The sequence below is a fragment of the Pongo pygmaeus genome, chromosome 23 (assembly GCF_028885625.2).
Source record: "Pongo pygmaeus isolate AG05252 chromosome 23, NHGRI_mPonPyg2-v2.0_pri, whole genome shotgun sequence".
NCBI classification, from domain to species: domain Eukaryota; kingdom Metazoa; phylum Chordata; class Mammalia; order Primates; family Hominidae; genus Pongo; species Pongo pygmaeus.
In genome coordinates this window covers 31507471-31524326 of record NC_085931.1, presented here as the reverse complement: position 1 = coordinate 31524326, position 16856 = coordinate 31507471, and the positions used below count along the sequence as shown (strand labels likewise).

The following is a 16856-nucleotide window of genomic DNA, read 5'->3' as shown; positions in this document are numbered from 1 at the left end:
ATACTGTTGTTTTCTCCATTATGTGAGAAATAATGGAGAACCCTGGTCAGAAACTAAGAGGATTGCTTTGGGAAGTGAGGGGTGTCCTGGCCAGTGCATAACCAAGGCAGTTGGTGTCAGGTTTATAGCAGGTCACTTGGGACATGTCTGGCCCTAAGAAGTGGGGCTGGCAGGGGCCTGGAGAGCCTTTCTGACCAGGCACTGCTCACCTTACTGCAGTGAGCCTGAGGAGGCCAGGCATCCTGCTGCAAAGGCCTCCCGACCTCCTCCTTCAGCTGGCCTGAAGCAGATATGGGCTCGGGCTGGCAGCTGAGGGGTCTCCTAGAAGCAGACCTTCCTTGGAGGTTTGGCTCTTGGTCCTGAGAGCCGGCTCTTGGTGCAGGTTTCCCCACTTGCTCTGGAGCGGGACTGTGCTGAAGACCATGCTGGACATCCTGCAGACCCTGTCATTGTCACTGAGTGCTGTGAGTGTCCCCAGGAGACCTAGGGCCCAAACACCACCAGCTCTACCACCACCCCGCCGGCCCTGTCCGCCCTATGTTGTGGCATGCTTCTCTGACAATAAGCCTGAACGTAATTAATGCTACAGGTGTCGAGTTGAGGGTGAGGGGCCCCAAATCCACCTGGTGTTTTGCAGTAAGTTGCATCAAGTATGGAGGCTTGTCACAGACAGACAGGTGGTGGGAAGGGGTGGCCCATGTGGTTGCTAATGGCAACTTGGGGAAGGCAGTTTGGAAGAGGGAGTCTTGCTGTGCTTGCAGGATATTCACAAGGACCAGCCTTACTATGACATCCCCGACGCCCCCTACCGGATCACGGTTCCTGACACATATGAAGCCCGTGAGGTAGGCCCGACACGATCCCCTGCATTAAGGGCCATCTTTACCACAGTTCCCTGAGTATGTCCACGAGGTGGTCAACCTGCATGAGCTCACCCAGTCCCCAGCAATTTGAGGTGTGGGTGGTGCTGGCCCCATCCCCCAGTGAGGAGACCAAGCCATTACCAGGCCCCACCGTGTGCAAGGGGAGCTGGCTGCCCCCAGGTCGCTCTGTCTTCCAAGCCCAGCTCTCCCACCTCAGCCATGTTGATTCAGCTGTGTTCTCGGTTTAGCTGCCAAAGAGGTCTTCAGCTACCAGCCAGTTTATAGCCTCTCAAGTCTGCATCGCACAAGCATGATTTTCAGGTGGACTTCACTTCTCTGAGGTGCACTGACATTTTGTTATTGTGGTAATAGGGGATCATGCCTTTGACTTGTGCTATCCGATGGGGAAACTGGCAGCATAAATCACTCCAAAAGAGGAGGATGTACTGGGTCTCTTCTCTCCCCAGCTCGGTCTCAGAGCCGTCACTGTGGCAAGACTGAAACTCAGCTCACAGCTCCTTCAGCCTGGGCTGAGTCATGTCCTACCTCTGGACCTCCCTGCCAGACCAGCTGTCAATGGGGGGTTTCCCACAGAGTGGTGTGGCACCGAAGAGGATTTTACCACCCAGAGCCTGCCCTTCCGTCCAGTCCCAGACCCAGGACACAAGTTGCACAGTGTCCCTGTAACATGTTATTCATGTAGATTCTGCCACAAACCTTGTGCAGGAATTACAGATCATAGTGTGTGTGGGCTTCCTGGCCCCAGGGGCCTTGAGGTTCAAACTTAGTGGCTGTGCTAGTCTCTTGGGCTTCTGTAGCAAAAGACAACAGACTGGGCAGCTTGAAAGGACAGACATTGATTGTCTTACAGGTCTGAGGGCCGAAGTGTAAAATCAAAGTGTTGGCAGAGCTGGTTTCTGTGGAGACCTCTCTCCTTGGCTTGTGAATGGCAGCCTTCTCCCTGTGTCTTTACGTGTTCTTCCCTCTGTGCACACCCTCCTCCCTGCCCCAGTATTTCTGTGTGTCCAGATTTCCTCTCCACACACATAAGGAAGGATACTGGCCAGATTGGATCAGGACCTACCCTATCAGCCTTTTAATTGAATCACCTCTTTAAAGCCCTGTCTCCAAATGAGTTCCACTCTGAGGTACTGGTACCAGTTAAGGCGCAGCATAGGGATTTGGGGAGACACAGTTCAGCCCATGGCAGTCACTACGGCAGCTCAGATGAACCGACCTCGGGTTGTTGAGAAGCAGCTTCACCCTCTTCCAGAGCATTGTGAAGGACTTCGCTGCACGCTGTGGGATGATCCTGCAGGAGGCCATGAAGTGGGCGCCTACCGTCACCAAGTCCCACCTGCAGGTACTTTCTTGAAACCATCAAAAGGCAATCTCCATAAGCTCCTTCAAGCTCCCCAAAAAGCCTTACAGAGACATGAAGAACTCAAAATCCAAATAGCACTAGTGTGAATGGAGACTGGAAGCATCAGTCTAGGGCCTGAGAATAATAGATGCCTCAGAGGCTGCTCTGTGTTAGGAGCGCCTGTGGGGCGAGTGCTGGCCAGGGCACAAGGAGGGCATCTGACGGCTCACACCAGGTGAGGTGCCAGGTCTGTGGCAGGACTTGGGGGCTGCTCACGAGAGCAAGGGCTTGTATGGTGGATGTGGGAGGCTGCCAGATGGCAGCATCTCTAAGGGCCAGGTGCATTGCTGGCACCTATGCCCAAAGGCGGGGGCCTGACCAAGGCTGCTGGAGCAGAGGCAGAGCTGGGGACTTGTGTCCCATTAAAGCTCCACATAAGCTGCACATGTAGGTGCATGGGAGTCTTTCAGACAAAAGCACTGGCTTGGAAACTCAGATGGCCACGAGGTAAACCATGTAATGCCACAGGGTGTGAGAGGAAAGAATTGCCTTAAAAGGAATCAAAGATGAGAAAAATACCCCTGGAAGGAATCTGTGTTAGCAGAGAGTGGGTGTGCTGAGAGGAACTCTTGTGAGGTTTACCTTGGCAGCACTTTAAAGATGAAACAGGTTCAAAGTGTTTCTGGTTGTGGAGTCCAGGAAGGATAGAGCAGCCAGCTCCAAGAGTCCTGAGAGCTGTGTGGAAACGCAGTGGCAAGAAACTATTTCCCTTTGTTCATTTACAGCAAAAGGGCCTCAGGTCCCGAGGCTGTCTGTCGCCTGAAGAGGGGAGGCCCCCTCTAATGCCTAGAAAGTTTAAGTGGACAAAAAAAGCAGTTGATAGAGCTTTTTACTGCCTCACGCAGGTCTGGCCTAAGAAGGAAATGGAAAATGAAAAGGCTTGAAGGCGGTCTTGATTTTTCCACCAGGTGTCCCCTTGGCGTGCCCCAGGCCTGCCCTTTCATTTCCCCTGCAGTGCGCTTATTCCCCACCCTCCGTGCCCAGCCCCAGCCTTCCCCGAATCTGCCCTCTCCTCCACCCACCAGAGTAGTCTGGTTTTAATATGATATCTGGTCAGTGTACTTCCCTTTTAAACTTGATCATTAGTCACTCTTCATCACCATGGTGTCCAAGGATGGGTTTCTGGAGCTCCAGGAGTCCCCTAAAACCATTGAGACAATTCTGCATGTACATACTCCTGTACATTCTTCTTAGGGGAATTAGTTGGTTCACGCCTGTAAACACCTTTGCGTGACCCTGGAGGCCATTCTCACCTGACCTGCATCTGGCCCAGGCTTGCCCTCACCCTGGAGACCCTTGTCTTTGGTATTCCTGCAGGCTGAGCCCCCTGTGGTCCCCAGAGCAGGAGGCCTCCCTCATACCTCTGGGCTCTGCCAGGTATCCCATTGGCCAGCACCGTTCTCCCACTGGTGGCCAGGTGGACACAGCTGTTGTTCTTCATTCCTGCTGTCCAGTTCACCCACACCAGGCTGCTGGTATGCTGCAGTAAAGAACCGAGGCTCCACACCACACAGCCTGCCTGTTGACCGCAAGGCCAAGGCTTTGTAGCTTATTTGCCTTGTGGCTACCACAGCAGATGCTCAGCAAGGATGTGCTGAAAGAATAAATGGCCCTCCACCATTGACGGTGCAACACCGCAGTGACTGCATGACAGCCGCTTGGGGAATTGGCCTCGTCCTCAGTCAAATGAGCAGTAGCTGATCAGAGAGGGGCTTTGACTTACTGACAGTCCCACAGCTAGTTAGGGAGGGGCAGACCCAGGACAGAAACCCAGTGTTTGGTCCATTTACCCACACCTTAATTTATAGTTTTATTTTCCTCTTTAAATGAAATAGCAAGGCCAGGCACTGAGGCTCATGCCTGTAATCCTGACATTTTGGGATGCTGAGGCGGGAGGATCACTTGAGCCCAGAAATTCCAACCAACCTGAGCAATATAGTGAGATACCATCTCTACAAAAAAAATTACAAAATTTGCCAGGCATAGTGGCGTGCCCCTATAGTCTCAGCTACTTGAGAAGCTGAGGCGGGAGGATGGCTTGAGTCTAAGAGGTCGAGGCTGCAGTGAGCCATGATTGTGCCACCACACTCCAGCCTGGGTGACAGAGCGAGACCCTGCCTCTAAAAAAATCAGATAAATAACTGAAACCCCATGTGTTTTTCCTATTTCAGGAATATCTGAACAAACATCAGAACTGGGTGTCAGGACTGTCCCAGCACACGGGGCTGGCCATGGCCACTGAGAGCATCCTTCACTTTGCTGGCTACAACAAGCAGAACACAACTCTCGGGGTATGTGTGAGCCTTCTGAAGAGCAGTGACCCCTTAGACCATAGGAGCCACAGTGCAGGGGAAGGCTTAGAGCTCAGCTGTTGCTTTTCATGACGCACATGAGTACATGCAGGGTGCTGTGGATGTCTGTTGACAATGGTAGTGGTGCAAGCCGCACCTTGGCCCAAAGAAGAGGTGGCCATTGAAATGAGTGTTTCCTTATTGTGCTTTTTTTTTTTAATTTGTGGATTTATGGGGATCAGTGCTTGATATGTCAATGATCAGATTTTGATTTGAATGTCCCCATCTGAGAGGTTGGAAACAGAGCTCCACTGGACACGGGCAGTGCGATGCCACAGTTGCACTTATCTGGAGCGTATACTGGACTCCTGAACAGTTCTGTTTTCTGCAGGTGCTGAACCGCACATCAATGCCTTCAGCTTCTTGTTCTGCTAGAGATTAATCTAGAGGACAGAAGGTTCACACAGCAATACTTTCTGAGTTAAATTAGAGCTAAGAGTTAAATAGGATTAAAACAGGTAGTTCCACCTGGCCATGTGACTGGAGCTGGTCACAGAGATTCTGTTGGTTAATGTGAATCTAGAGCCTGGCCATGTGTGCTTCCCAACTCTCTCCAAATGGAGTGTGGGATGGGATATGTGGAGGTGCAGAGGCTGAGCACCCAGGAGGAAGGGTGACAGGCCTCCCTTGGGTTACCGGCAAGAGAGAGAGGCCTGAGTGCCCTCTGGCCTTTGTGGGGCCTGAGGCTGTGCCAGAGAAGGCTGGTGTCATCTCGCCTCATTTTGCTATCAGGGCACTTCCCTCGAGTTCACTGCACTATCTCTAAAGACACCAGTCTAGCAGACATGGTTGAGCTGGGTCCAGCCTGCACCTGCAGGGCCGCCCGCCCCAGGCCTCCTAGTCTGATGGGGCACCAGGTATCAGTGTCCTGACCTGGACGTCTCTGCCACTGGGTGGCCACAGAGGCCAGAGGCGGAACTCATAGACTGTAAGTGTTTATGACAGTCATAAGCCTTTTCCTTTTTGGGGGTGGTAGGAGCAAAGCTTTATTACGTAAAATAGAATATGTGTTCCCATTTGTAAGCCTTTTCTAGACTCTAGCCAGCTGACTTGTGAAAGATCTGTTTTGCCTAAAATATTTGGTTCTTTTTCCCCAGAAAATTCGATGTGAGTTAGGTTTTCTCTAACTTATTATTTTTTTTTTTTAAAAATTAATTCTGGGGCCAGGCACGGTGGCTCATGCCTGTAATCCCAGCACTTTGGGAGGCCAAGGCGGGCAGATCACGAGGTCAGGAGATCGAGACCATGCTGGCCAACATGGTGAAACCCTGTCTCTACTGAAAATACAAAAAATTAGCCAGGCGTGGTGGCGGGCGCCTGTAGTCCCAGCTACTTGGGAGGCTGAGGCAGGAGAATGGTGTGAACCCGGGAGGCGGAGCTTGCAGTGAGCCGAGATCACACCACTGACTCCGGCCTGGGCAACAGAGCGAGACTCCATCTCAAAAAAAAAAAAAATTCTTTTTTTTTTTTTTTTTGATGAAACCCCATCTCTAGTAAAAATACAAAAATTAGCCGGGCATGGTGACGTGCACCTGTAATCCCAGCTACTCGGGAGGCTGAGGCAGGAGAATCACTTGAACCAGGGAGGCGGAGGCTACAGTGAGCCGAGATCGCATTGGGCAGTCAGGAGTGATGGTGGAAGGGAGGGAGCTGGCCTGCACTGCCCACCAGGTGCTGTTTGCCATGCCAGGACATTGTGTGTGTCATTATGTTGAACGTGTAACAACATTGTGAGAGGGCCACTCCTATGCCCACTTTACAGATGAGCACATTGAGGCTCAGAGACATTGACTTCCCAGGGTCTCACAACTGATTAGTATCAGAGCCAAGCTCTAACTCAGTCCTGCTTGGTGCCAAAGACCACATTGTTTCCAGAAAATGTAAAGCAGTTTTACATGATCTATTTTTTTAAATAAACCAGTTTAATAATTTCATGAGAAAAATCATGTATTTTTGTTCTCGTTTGTATTTTAATATTCCCCAACATCTGTATTTTTTTCTCCTGGTCCTCTTTCTCCACACCATGTCCCCTCAAAAAAAATCCCTCTAAACTCAAAACAGTTGAGAAGCTCACTTTCCCCATTAGTACTGATGCTAAAGGGAAATGCGAAAGGAGGTCGTTTTCAATGCATGTACTCTGCAGTGACCGTGGATGAACAGGAACTGAAAGGTGTGGCAGCCAGCCTGGGTTAGGAAGCCAGGTCACTGAGGCCCTGGGGCTGGGAGGCTGAGGCTGAAGCAGAGAGAGTGGCTGGAGGGGTGGAGTGGGTGGGCGGTAGTTTTCAAATATTTTTCTCCCATTCTGTGGGTTGCCTTTGTATTCAAGGTGTACCCTTTTCTGTCTCTTCCCATTAGACTGAAGAGCAGCCAGCAGATGTTTAAGAGCCTGCTGGCCTTGGCTCTCCCCTTCAGCCCATTTACGGTCTGTAAGTGACATTTATAAGCTGCACACACAACTCTCAAGGAGATGGCTGTGAATGCTTTCCATGTGATGGCGTTTCCATCGCAGGTGACAATTACTCTCACAATCTAGTGATTCTTTCTCTTGCAAAGACCTATTTACCAGTAGCAGAAACTGCCTTCCAGAGACTTTTTTTTTTAGTTTCTTATGGAACATATCAAACAGCTGGGTATTCTAAAATATTTTGCTTTATTAACTTGCCAGCAGTGAAGATTTTTATTAATAGTAACCCCCAGATCCGAGTGTGACTTCTTAATTGGGTTTAGGCTTAGCCATGGTAAACACGAGAAAAGGATAGTGCTGCCATAGTCTAAAATAATGGTTATTTGTCTGTAGGCAACTCAGCTGACCGAGCGTCCGGCCTGTGTGAAGAAAGACTACTCCAACTTCATGGCATCCCTGAATTTGCGCAACCGCTACGCAGGCGAGGTACTTCTCTTGTCCTGGCACCCTAGGTCCTTTAAAGTGTCCTCTTGTTTTGAGGCCTGTTGGCTGCTTCCTAGTGGAAAATGAACAAAGGGTCCAGGTGATATGGAATTAACATATTTTAGGAGGATTTAAAGGGCATATTTTAGGAGGATTCTTGGCACATTCCAGAGTGTTTATGACAGTTACTTGTTTTTTCCACAAGAGGGTAACTCTGTGTACACTCTGGCTACACTGAATGAAGGTTTTTAATTTTTTTGGCTTTTTTTTAAAGTAGTAACAAACATTTACATGCCATAGGCTCTTGGGCACTTGGTAAGATGTATGTATTATTATTCCAGTTTTATAGATAAACGGAGGTTCCCAAGATTAAGTAACTTGCCAAAGTCACACAAGTGGAGTGGGGTCTGGAACCACATCTTCCAACTCCACATCATGGGCTTTCACCCACCACACCACAGTTTATTCCAGCCTGACCAGTGCCATCACATCTCTGGGCCTCCATTTCCTGCTCCATAAACTCAGAAGCTAATCTACACCATTTCTTTTTGTTTGTTTGTTTTTGTTTTTGTTTTTGAGATGGAGTCTCACTCTGTCGCCCAGGCTGGAGTGCAGTGGCACAATCTTGGCTCACTGCAAGCTCTGCCTCCTGGGTTCACGCCATTCTCCTGCCTCAGCCTCCCAAGTAGCTGGGACTACAGGCACCCACCACCACGCCCAGCTAATTTTTTGCATTTTTAGTGGAGACGGGGTTTCACTGTGTTAGCCAGGATGGTCTTGATCTCCTGACCTCATGATCTACCCGCCTCGGCCTCCCAAACTGCTGGGATTACAGGTGTGAGCCACCGCGCCCGGCCTAGTCTATGCCATTTCTAAGCTCCCTGGCGACTCTGAAAGTCTATCAGTGGCCTGGTCTGAGTGGGAGTTCACTCCTTCTTAGCACTCTGTCACTTGTATGTTCTTTTCTCTGGAAAAAAAAGTTATATTTGTCTTTAAAAATAGATAGGTTGGCCAAGCACAGTGGCTCACACCAGTAATCCCAGCACTTTGGGAGGCCGAGACAGGAGGATCACCTGAGCCCAGGAGTTCGAGGATGCAGTGAACTATGATCACACCACTGCATTCCAGCCTGGGCAACAGAGCAAGACTCTGTCTCAAAGAAAAAATTATTCATAATAGTAAGGAGGGCTGGGTGTGGCCGCTCACGCCTGTAATCCCAGCACTTTGGGAGGCCAAGGCGGGCAGATTATTTGAGGTCAGGAGTTCGAGACCAGCCTGGCCAACATGGTGAAGCCCTGTCTCTACTAAAATACAAAAATTAGCTGGGCGTGATGGCGCATGCCTGTAATCCAGCTACTTGGGAGGCTGAGGTGGGAGGATCACTTGAACCCAGGAGGTGGAGGTTGCACTGAGTTGAGATCATGCTACTGCACTCCAACCTGAGCATCAGAGCGAGACTCCCTCTCTCAAAAAAATAATGAGGCTGATATTATGTTTGAGTCATTAATTGAGTTTGAGGAAATGTATTTATCCAGCTCACATTCATGCAGTCCCACCGTGGGTCAGACCCCAGGCTCACTGCTGGGTACAATGATGAGGGACAAGGTTCCCACCCTTGGGGAACATCTGCAGTGGTGGCACTGCCAACATGCATTTCTAGAGGAGCTGTTCTTTTTAAAAAAAAAGCTGTGATCAGTAGTAGCATCATTGAAATGAGCCTGTCTCTCTGCATGCATGAGCTCCACTTCGGGGCAGCGAGGCACCCACCAGTGCCACCACAAGTGTGGTCTGGTGGCTTCCAGAACCTCACCCACATTGCCTGGATTATATGCTTAGTTGCTGATGAGAATGTTTTTGCAGGTATATGGAATGATTCGGTTCTCAGGCACCACAGGCCAGATGTCTGACCTGAACAAAATGATGGTCCAGGATCTACATTCAGCTTTAGACCGCAGTCATCCTCAGCACTACACGCAGGCCATGTTCAAGCTGACTGCAATGCTCATTAGCAGCAAAGGTAACTCACTGAAGCACTGTGGAATTCTGGGCTCGTTTCTAAATGATTGCTGGCCTTGATGACCCATAGCCAGCTGGAGTACTGGCCGGAGAAAGAGCAGGAGCTCCCCTAGTAGAGGAGTATCTCTCATGAGTGGAAAGTCAATAAAAGGCCATCACTGGCCCCAGCTGGTCAACTCTTGTTGGCCTAGGGAAGCTGTTTTGGGGTTCAGCCGTTGTTGGAGGCTTCTGACTGACGTGTTCGGTTCCAGATTGTGACCCGCAGCTCCTTCATCATCTGTGCTGGGGTCCCCTCCGGATGTTCAATGAGCATGGCATGGAGACGGCCCTGGCCTGCTGGGAGTGGCTGCTGGCCGGCAAGGATGGAGTGGAAGTGCCGGTAGGACCCTGACCTCGGGTTGGCACTGAGGATGGGATGGGATAAGAGACGGGAGGAGCCTTCCCTGGTGCTGCCACCACCAAGCATGGAGACACTGGGCAAGCCCCTCACCTTCTCAAGCCTCAGTCTCCTTATAGATTCTATGATTATACCTGACAGTCACAGAAAATAGAATATATGTTAACAGCATCCCACTGGTGCCTAGAAGCTGTTATCTCCCAAAACCTCGGTAGGGGGAGCCATTTCCCTACTGATATTGGAAATCCAGCTTTTTGAACACCTGTTAACTTTGAATCTGATTGGGAGCAGTTGTGTTTGTCTACGGGAACGTTTTTCTTGACCTAATCTTGGGATCAGCCCCCTTTCCCTGCATCCGTATTTCTGGAGTTGCTACTGCGGGGGGCCCACAAGGAAGTTTATACTCACCTTTCAGCTGATTAGATAAACACTTAAGAACAATTTTATTTTTCAGAGATCCTGTTAACTGTCAGGGTAGCAGGGAATTTGACATGTTTTCTTTCTGTGTTTCTTAGGATCAGTTTAAATGAGTGGTCAGAAAGGGGGATTTTGATTTTCTTGTTCCTTCAGGAAAATGGGAATATTTCCAAAAATGGAATTAAAATGTTCCAGGCTGGTGGTGGTGGCAGTGATGATAATATCTCACATTTGCTTGATATTTTATAACCTCGTGGGGTTTGTATCAATCACACCATTCAGTGCTCTTAGGAAACATTTTGGTCCAGTGGGCGCCTGGGGGAGGTTATCTAGTCAGGGGGACACCTGTGAACCTGTGAAGTCAGGGGAGTGCTGGGTTCTCAGCCTGACCAGCCTGCTCCCATCAAAGATATGCAGAAGGGCCTGTGGAAGTCACGCTTCAGCCTGCAGGGCTCTGATTCCTGGGCAGGGCTCCTCACCTGCATGGTGAGCATCATAACAAGAGCACCTGCATCCTAGTGAGCTGTCCGTAAATGACAACTGGAGTGGCCACAGCAGTTATAGTTCTTGCCAGGGAGACGATTCTGCAGAGACAGCTGTATACTATTGCCATTGTGGATACCCACTGCCATTATGACACCCAATTTCTCCCTCTAATTCCTTGTGTCCTGTTATCATATTTTACTACTATATGCATTAGACCTTATAATGTTGTTTCTGTTCAAAAAAGTCAAAAGTCTCTCAAAGAAATTAAGACGAGGCTTTGTTACAGCATTATAATTTATCCAAATGTTTTTCATCACTCACACTTTTACAGTCTTCCTGTGATCTCCTCTGCCAAGTAATTTTCTTTAACAGTTCCAGTAATGCAGGTCTGCTGGAAATAAATTCTCTCATCTTAGTTCACCTTCATCTTTGATGCATATGGATTATTTTTTCTAGGCCTGTGATTCTAGGTTGATAGTTTTTTGTTTTATTGTTTTTAGCATTTCAGATATTATCTTCTATTGTCTATTAGCTTGCATTGTTTCTGGAGAGAAGTCAACAGTCTTTTTGTTTCTCAGTACAGCCGGCCCTCCTTATCCATGGCCCACATCCTGGAACCAGTTCCCTTGAGGATACCAAGGATGACTGTATATGTTATTGTTTTTCTTTTGACTACTTGTTGGATGTTTATTTTTCATTTTTAGTTGTTTGACTGTGTGTGATTTTCATTGTATTTATCCTGTTGGAATTCATTGAGCTTCTTAATTTTAGGGATTTAGGATTTTCATCAAACTTGGAAATCTTGAGGTCAATATTTCTTTGTCATTTCTTTTTCTTTTTTTACTTCCTAGGCTCTCAAGGTCAATATTTTTAAAAATTTTTTTTACTTCATTCTCTCTCTCTTCTCCTTTTGGGATTCCAGGTACACATATTAGTGACTTGGTGTTGTCCCATAGATCATCGACATTCTCTGTAGTCTTTTTCAGTTTTTCAGGGTTTTTCTCACTCTTTCATTTGGTTAATTTTTTTTTAACCTGTATACCAGTTCACTGTTCTTTTCTTCTGCTTTATTCATTCTGCTGTAAAACCATCTTGTATATTTTTTATTTCAGATACAATTCTCAGATCTAGAAAACAAAACAAAAAATAAATAAATATTTAATTTAAAAATAAGAAAAAGAAACAATTCCAGATCTAGGATTTCTAGTTAATTCTTTTTTTTTTTTTTTGAGATGGGGTCTCACTCTGTTGCCCAGGCAGGAGTGCAGTGGCACAATCTTGGCTCACTGCAACCTCCGCCTCCTGGCTTCAAGTGATTCTCCCACCTCAGCCTCCCAAGTAAGTGGGATCACAGGCACCGGCCATCATGCCCGGCTAATTTTTGTATTTTTGTACAGACAGGGTTTCACCATGTTGGCCAGGCTGGTCTTGGACTCCTGACCGCAGGTGATGTGCCTGCCTCAGCCTCCCAAAGTGCTGGGATTACAGGCATGAGCCACCACGCCCAGCCATTTAATTCTTTATTATAGTTTGCATTTTCTGCTGCTGAGATTCTCTTACCTTCATGCATTCTTTCCATTATTTCTTATAAATCTTTGAGCATATTTATTGTAATTATTTTTATTTCCTTATCTGGTCTGTTCTTGTATTTGAGTCATCTTGGGTCAGTTTCTTTTTATATTTTTTCTTCACTGAAAGTTTTTGCTTCTATACTGGACATTGTACATTTAAATAAAACTGACAGTTGAGGGGGACTGCTGTATATTTTCCCAGAGAGAAGGAGGTCTTTATTTTTTTTCTTTATTATTTTTTTTTTTTCTGAAGACAGTCTTGCTATGTTGCCCAGGCTGACGTCAAATTCCTGAGCTCAAGTGATCCTCCTGCCTTGGTCTCCTGACCCAGTAGCTGGGACTTTTTTTTTTGGTTGCCTTTTTTTTTTTTTTTTTGAGACGGAGTCTCACTCTGTCGCCCAGGCTGGAGTGCAGTGGCCCGATCTCGGCTCACCTCGGCCTCCCAAAGTGCTGGGATTATAGGCGTGAGCCACTGCGCCCGGCCAATTGCTTTTTTTTTTTTTTTTTTTTTTTTTTTTTTTTTTTTTTGTGACTGAGTCTCACTCTGTTGCCAGGCTGGAGTGCAATGGTGCAATCTCGGCTCACTGCAACCTCCACCTCCTGGGTTCAAGCAATTCTTCTGCCTCAGCCTCCCAAATAGCTGGGATTACAAGCATGCGCCACCACACCCAGCTAATTTTTGTATTTTTAGTAGAGATGGGGTTTCACCATGTTGGCCAGGCTGGTCTTGAACTCCTGACCTTGTGATCTGCCTGCCTCGGCCTCCCAAAGTGCTGGGATTACAGGTGTGAGCCACCACGCCTGTCCAAGATGTCTTTCTTATGTCTGGTGGCTCCTCCTCCTACTCAATAGCTGGTCTTGGCAGGAAGTATGGGTTCTTCCTGCTTTTTACCCCACTTCCTTTTTTTTTTATTTTAAGCAAAATTGGGAAAGGTGTCTTAAAGGGATTTTTATACAAACCAAATTACTGTTTCATTTGGGGTCTTTTGGAGTCCAGCTTTCACTTCCTGCTCCTGCCATCTCCAGTGGCTCAGCTGGCCTCAGGTCCCTTGGCCTGTGTCAGGCTTCTCCACCCACTCACACTCACACCTGGCACTGGCCCCAGCAGCACGTGGTCATTCAGGTCCTCACTCCCTGTCTCTGCTTCCACAAGGACCTGACCTGTCCAGGTCCCATAGTGCCCAGGAGATGAAGAGATGTCACACTTGCTGTTCGCATCTCAGCGTGGGGACAGTGGGGAGCCTGACCTCCTTACAGGGGTCTGGGACCTTCATTTCACTGAGAGGGGAAAGATTCATGATCCTTGTATGGTACTTAAAATTCATGACCCAAAATAAATGCATGTGGGCTGCACTAGTAACTGACAACTTGCTCTGGTCCTGCTGTGTGCCCAACTTGAGCAGGGCATTATATGTATACTACTCTCCTGTCCATCGAACCCAGGCCTTGGGGTCTAGGCTGATGGTTGCAGTTTCCCCCACACCCTGAGGCTGTCCTCCTCTGGGCTCAGGAGGGACCCGATCCTGGGAAGTCTTAGCCACACTCACTCCTGTGTGGGCCCAGGTGCCCACCTGCCTGCACACACCTGCCTACACACTATCTCTTGGTGGGACTCTCCACTTCCCAGAAGAGGACAAGTGTGCCCTCCTCTCAGAGTCTTCTGGAAGCCCTGGTTTCACCACAGATTGTGACTGTCAGGACACAGTGCTGCTATGGTCAGGATTCCTTTCCATATGCTGCTTCAGCCTCAGACCTCGGTGGGCCTTAAGAGTAGGGGCTGCTCAGCCAGGCGCAGTGGCTCACGCCTGTAATCCCAGCACTTTGGGAGGCCGAGGCAGGTGGATCACCTGAGGTCGGGAGATTGAGACCAGCCTGACCAATACAGAGAAACCCTGTCTCTACTAAATATACAAAATTAGCCGGGTGTGGTGGCATGTGCCTGTAATCCCAGCTACTTAGGAGGCTGAGGCAGGAGAATCGCTTGAACACAGGAGGCAGAGGTTGCAGTGAGCCAAGATCGCACCATTGCACTCCAGCCTGGGCAACAAGAGCGAAACTCCATCTCAAAAAAAAAAAAAAGAAAAAGTAGGGGCTGTAGCCGTTCCCATTTCACAGGGCACTGGGGGTGCTCCTGACCACGTGTCAGCCCTCACATTGTACCTGGGGCTCTGGAGCCCAGATCCGTCTCTCTCCTTTCCACTTCCTTAGTCCAGGTGCCCTTGAACCTCTGGCCTCCCTGTCTGGTCCTCAGATAGGAGTGGGTCCTCAGATAGGAGTGGATTGGTTGACCTCTGGGGGCAGGGCAGATGGAGTACAGATATCACTAGCAGGTCCCAGATAGTAGGAGGACAGATCAGCTCAGGGAAAGCTGCTCACAGCCTCCTTCAGAGCTCTGGGTCTTGAAAGCAGCTGTTGTGGGAGCCTAACTGCTTTTCCCAGGGACTTAAGGCCTTCGTAATTTTTGTAGCCCTTTCATCCTCCAGAATAAAGGGACCTTCTTGAGCTCAGGGCCTTCTCAGTACTGGCATGCCCCAGGGCTCCTCCTCCCTGCCTGGGCACTCTGGCCAGCTCTACTGCTTACCCAGCCCAGTCACTCCTAATCCAGGTGCATCCCTTCAGTGGCTTGGCCCACAGCCCACATGGTGAACTGATTAGCAGCCCCAACTAATGGGTCCAACCTCAGCTCCAGACACCGCTACACTGGTCGCCCATCTGCCATCACTGTTGATGCCAGGGTGGTTCTTCCCTTCACTGTAGATGCCAGTGGGGCCCCTCCCTTTACTGTAGATGCCAGTGTGGCCCCTCCCTTCACTGTAGATGTCAGCAAGGTCCCTCCCTTCACTGTAGATGCCAGTGAGGTCCCTCCCTTCACTGTAGATGCCAGCGTGGCCCTTCCCTTCACTGTAGATGCCAGTGAAGTCCCTCCATTCACTGTAGATGCCAGCGAGGTCCCTCCCTTCACTGTAGATGCCAGCAAGGTCCCTCCCTTCAGTGTAGATGCCAGCATGGCCCTTCCCTTCACTGTAGATGCCAGCGAGGTCCTTCTCTCTGCTCAGACATCTTTGACTCCCTCTTATGCACATCCCACAGATGACTCTCAGCACATCCCATCACCTTCACCTTTGAGGTTTATCCAGGATCTGACAAGTCCCAGCATCCCAGCTGCTGCCCTCTGGCCTGGCCTCCTGCTCCCCACCCCCAGGCATCTTTCCCTTGTCCACATGCAGTTGGCACAAGCCAGGGGGGAATCAGAGCCCCCCTACACACTCGAAGGTGGGCTTGTTTCTGTGACCTGCAAGCCCCCTTCCCACCTGACTTCCATCCTCCCTCTTCCCCTCGCTTGCTGTGCTGTGGCCATGCTGGGGTCCTGCTTGCACTTCCCACAGATGATTCTCAGCACATCCCATCAGTTTCACTTTTGAAGCTGCCCTCCTGGGCTGCTCCCACCATAGGCCGCATCATGCATTCCCTCTTCTCAGACGGCCGTGCCTTGCGCCTCACTCCTGTGTCTTCTCCAGGGCTCATCTCAGATGTCCCCTCCTTTCTAGGGCTCTCCCTGGCCACCTGGTCTGTCACACGCTCACTCACACTGCTGTTTCTTAGTGTTTCTCAGTGTGTGTAGCTTATTTCTTGTTGTCTGTGGTCCCCACCATAGACTGTGTGGTCATGTTTGTCTTCATTCACAGCACCATGCCCAGAGTCCACAAGGCCCTGGCACAGAGGCAGCCACCAGGATGTGGTTGTTTAACAAATAGGTGGGAGTGTGTCTCTGCCATGGCTTCTTGTCCGTGGCAGTTCTGGGGTCCCCCCCCCATTTTTTTGCTCCCTTGTCTGCTTCCATAAGACTAATTGGTTCTGCAGGAAACAGAAAGCAGGCTCTAGTGCCTCGTCCCCCAGGAGTCCTCACCCCATGGCAGCTTAGAGGGAAGCAGCAGACAGAGCCCCGCCCCAGGCTTCCTTCGGCTCCTGACCATCCTGGGCTTATGTGGCCTTTGTCTCCACCCTCACAGCCTCCAGATGGCTTCTGTGCCTCCCAGCAGGAAGGAAGACAAGGACAGAGTGCAAAAGGCAGAGGCCAGCTGCCTTGACCTTATGAAGCTCACCCTGGCATGTGTTCCCAGGGCCTTGCCCAGTTCACTCTCCCTGGCTCATTAGAGTGGCCGGGGAGAACAGTGGCCGCCTCAGCCAGCAGGGACCCTGGCTGAGAGCCCTGTGACTGGCCACGTGGCCACCCTGATCCACCTCATCAGGAAGAAGGGAGGGGATGGGTAACGGGGAGGGAGCCGCGGTGTGTGTTCTACTCACTAGGCCTCATTGCCACCTCTGCACAGGCACTTGGAGCCCTTGTAGAAGCTGGTGCTGCTGGGACAACAGAGGGATAGAATCCTCTATGGCCAGACGCCAAATGCTGTTTCTTGGTCTCTTTGTAAAAATACCCAGAAATT

General features: G+C 49.6%; 1 protein-coding gene and 1 long non-coding RNA gene across 3 annotated transcripts in view; one reads left to right on the top strand and one right to left on the bottom strand.

The window, feature by feature from the left end:
* Window positions 1-16856, top strand: part of PI4KA (phosphatidylinositol 4-kinase alpha) — a 155377-nt gene that overhangs the window by 110795 nt on the left and 27726 nt on the right. For both annotated transcript variants that reach the window (XM_054469096.1, XM_054469095.2), the window contains exons 26-32: window positions 383-464; window positions 762-845; window positions 2137-2226; window positions 4458-4577; window positions 7435-7527; window positions 9385-9541; window positions 9792-9919. In XM_054469096.1, coding sequence (XP_054325071.1) covers window positions 383-464; window positions 762-845; window positions 2137-2226; window positions 4458-4577; window positions 7435-7527; window positions 9385-9541; window positions 9792-9919 — 754 coding nt within the window. The remainder of the gene's footprint in view (window positions 1-382; window positions 465-761; window positions 846-2136; window positions 2227-4457; window positions 4578-7434; window positions 7528-9384; window positions 9542-9791; window positions 9920-16856) is intronic.
* LOC129022851 (uncharacterized) lies at window positions 7273-15200 on the bottom strand. Its single transcript, XR_008496579.1, has 3 exons — window positions 14993-15200; window positions 10346-11967; window positions 7273-7597 (listed from the first exon to the last, which is right to left on the bottom strand). It is a non-coding gene; the product is annotated as an uncharacterized LOC129022851 (long non-coding RNA).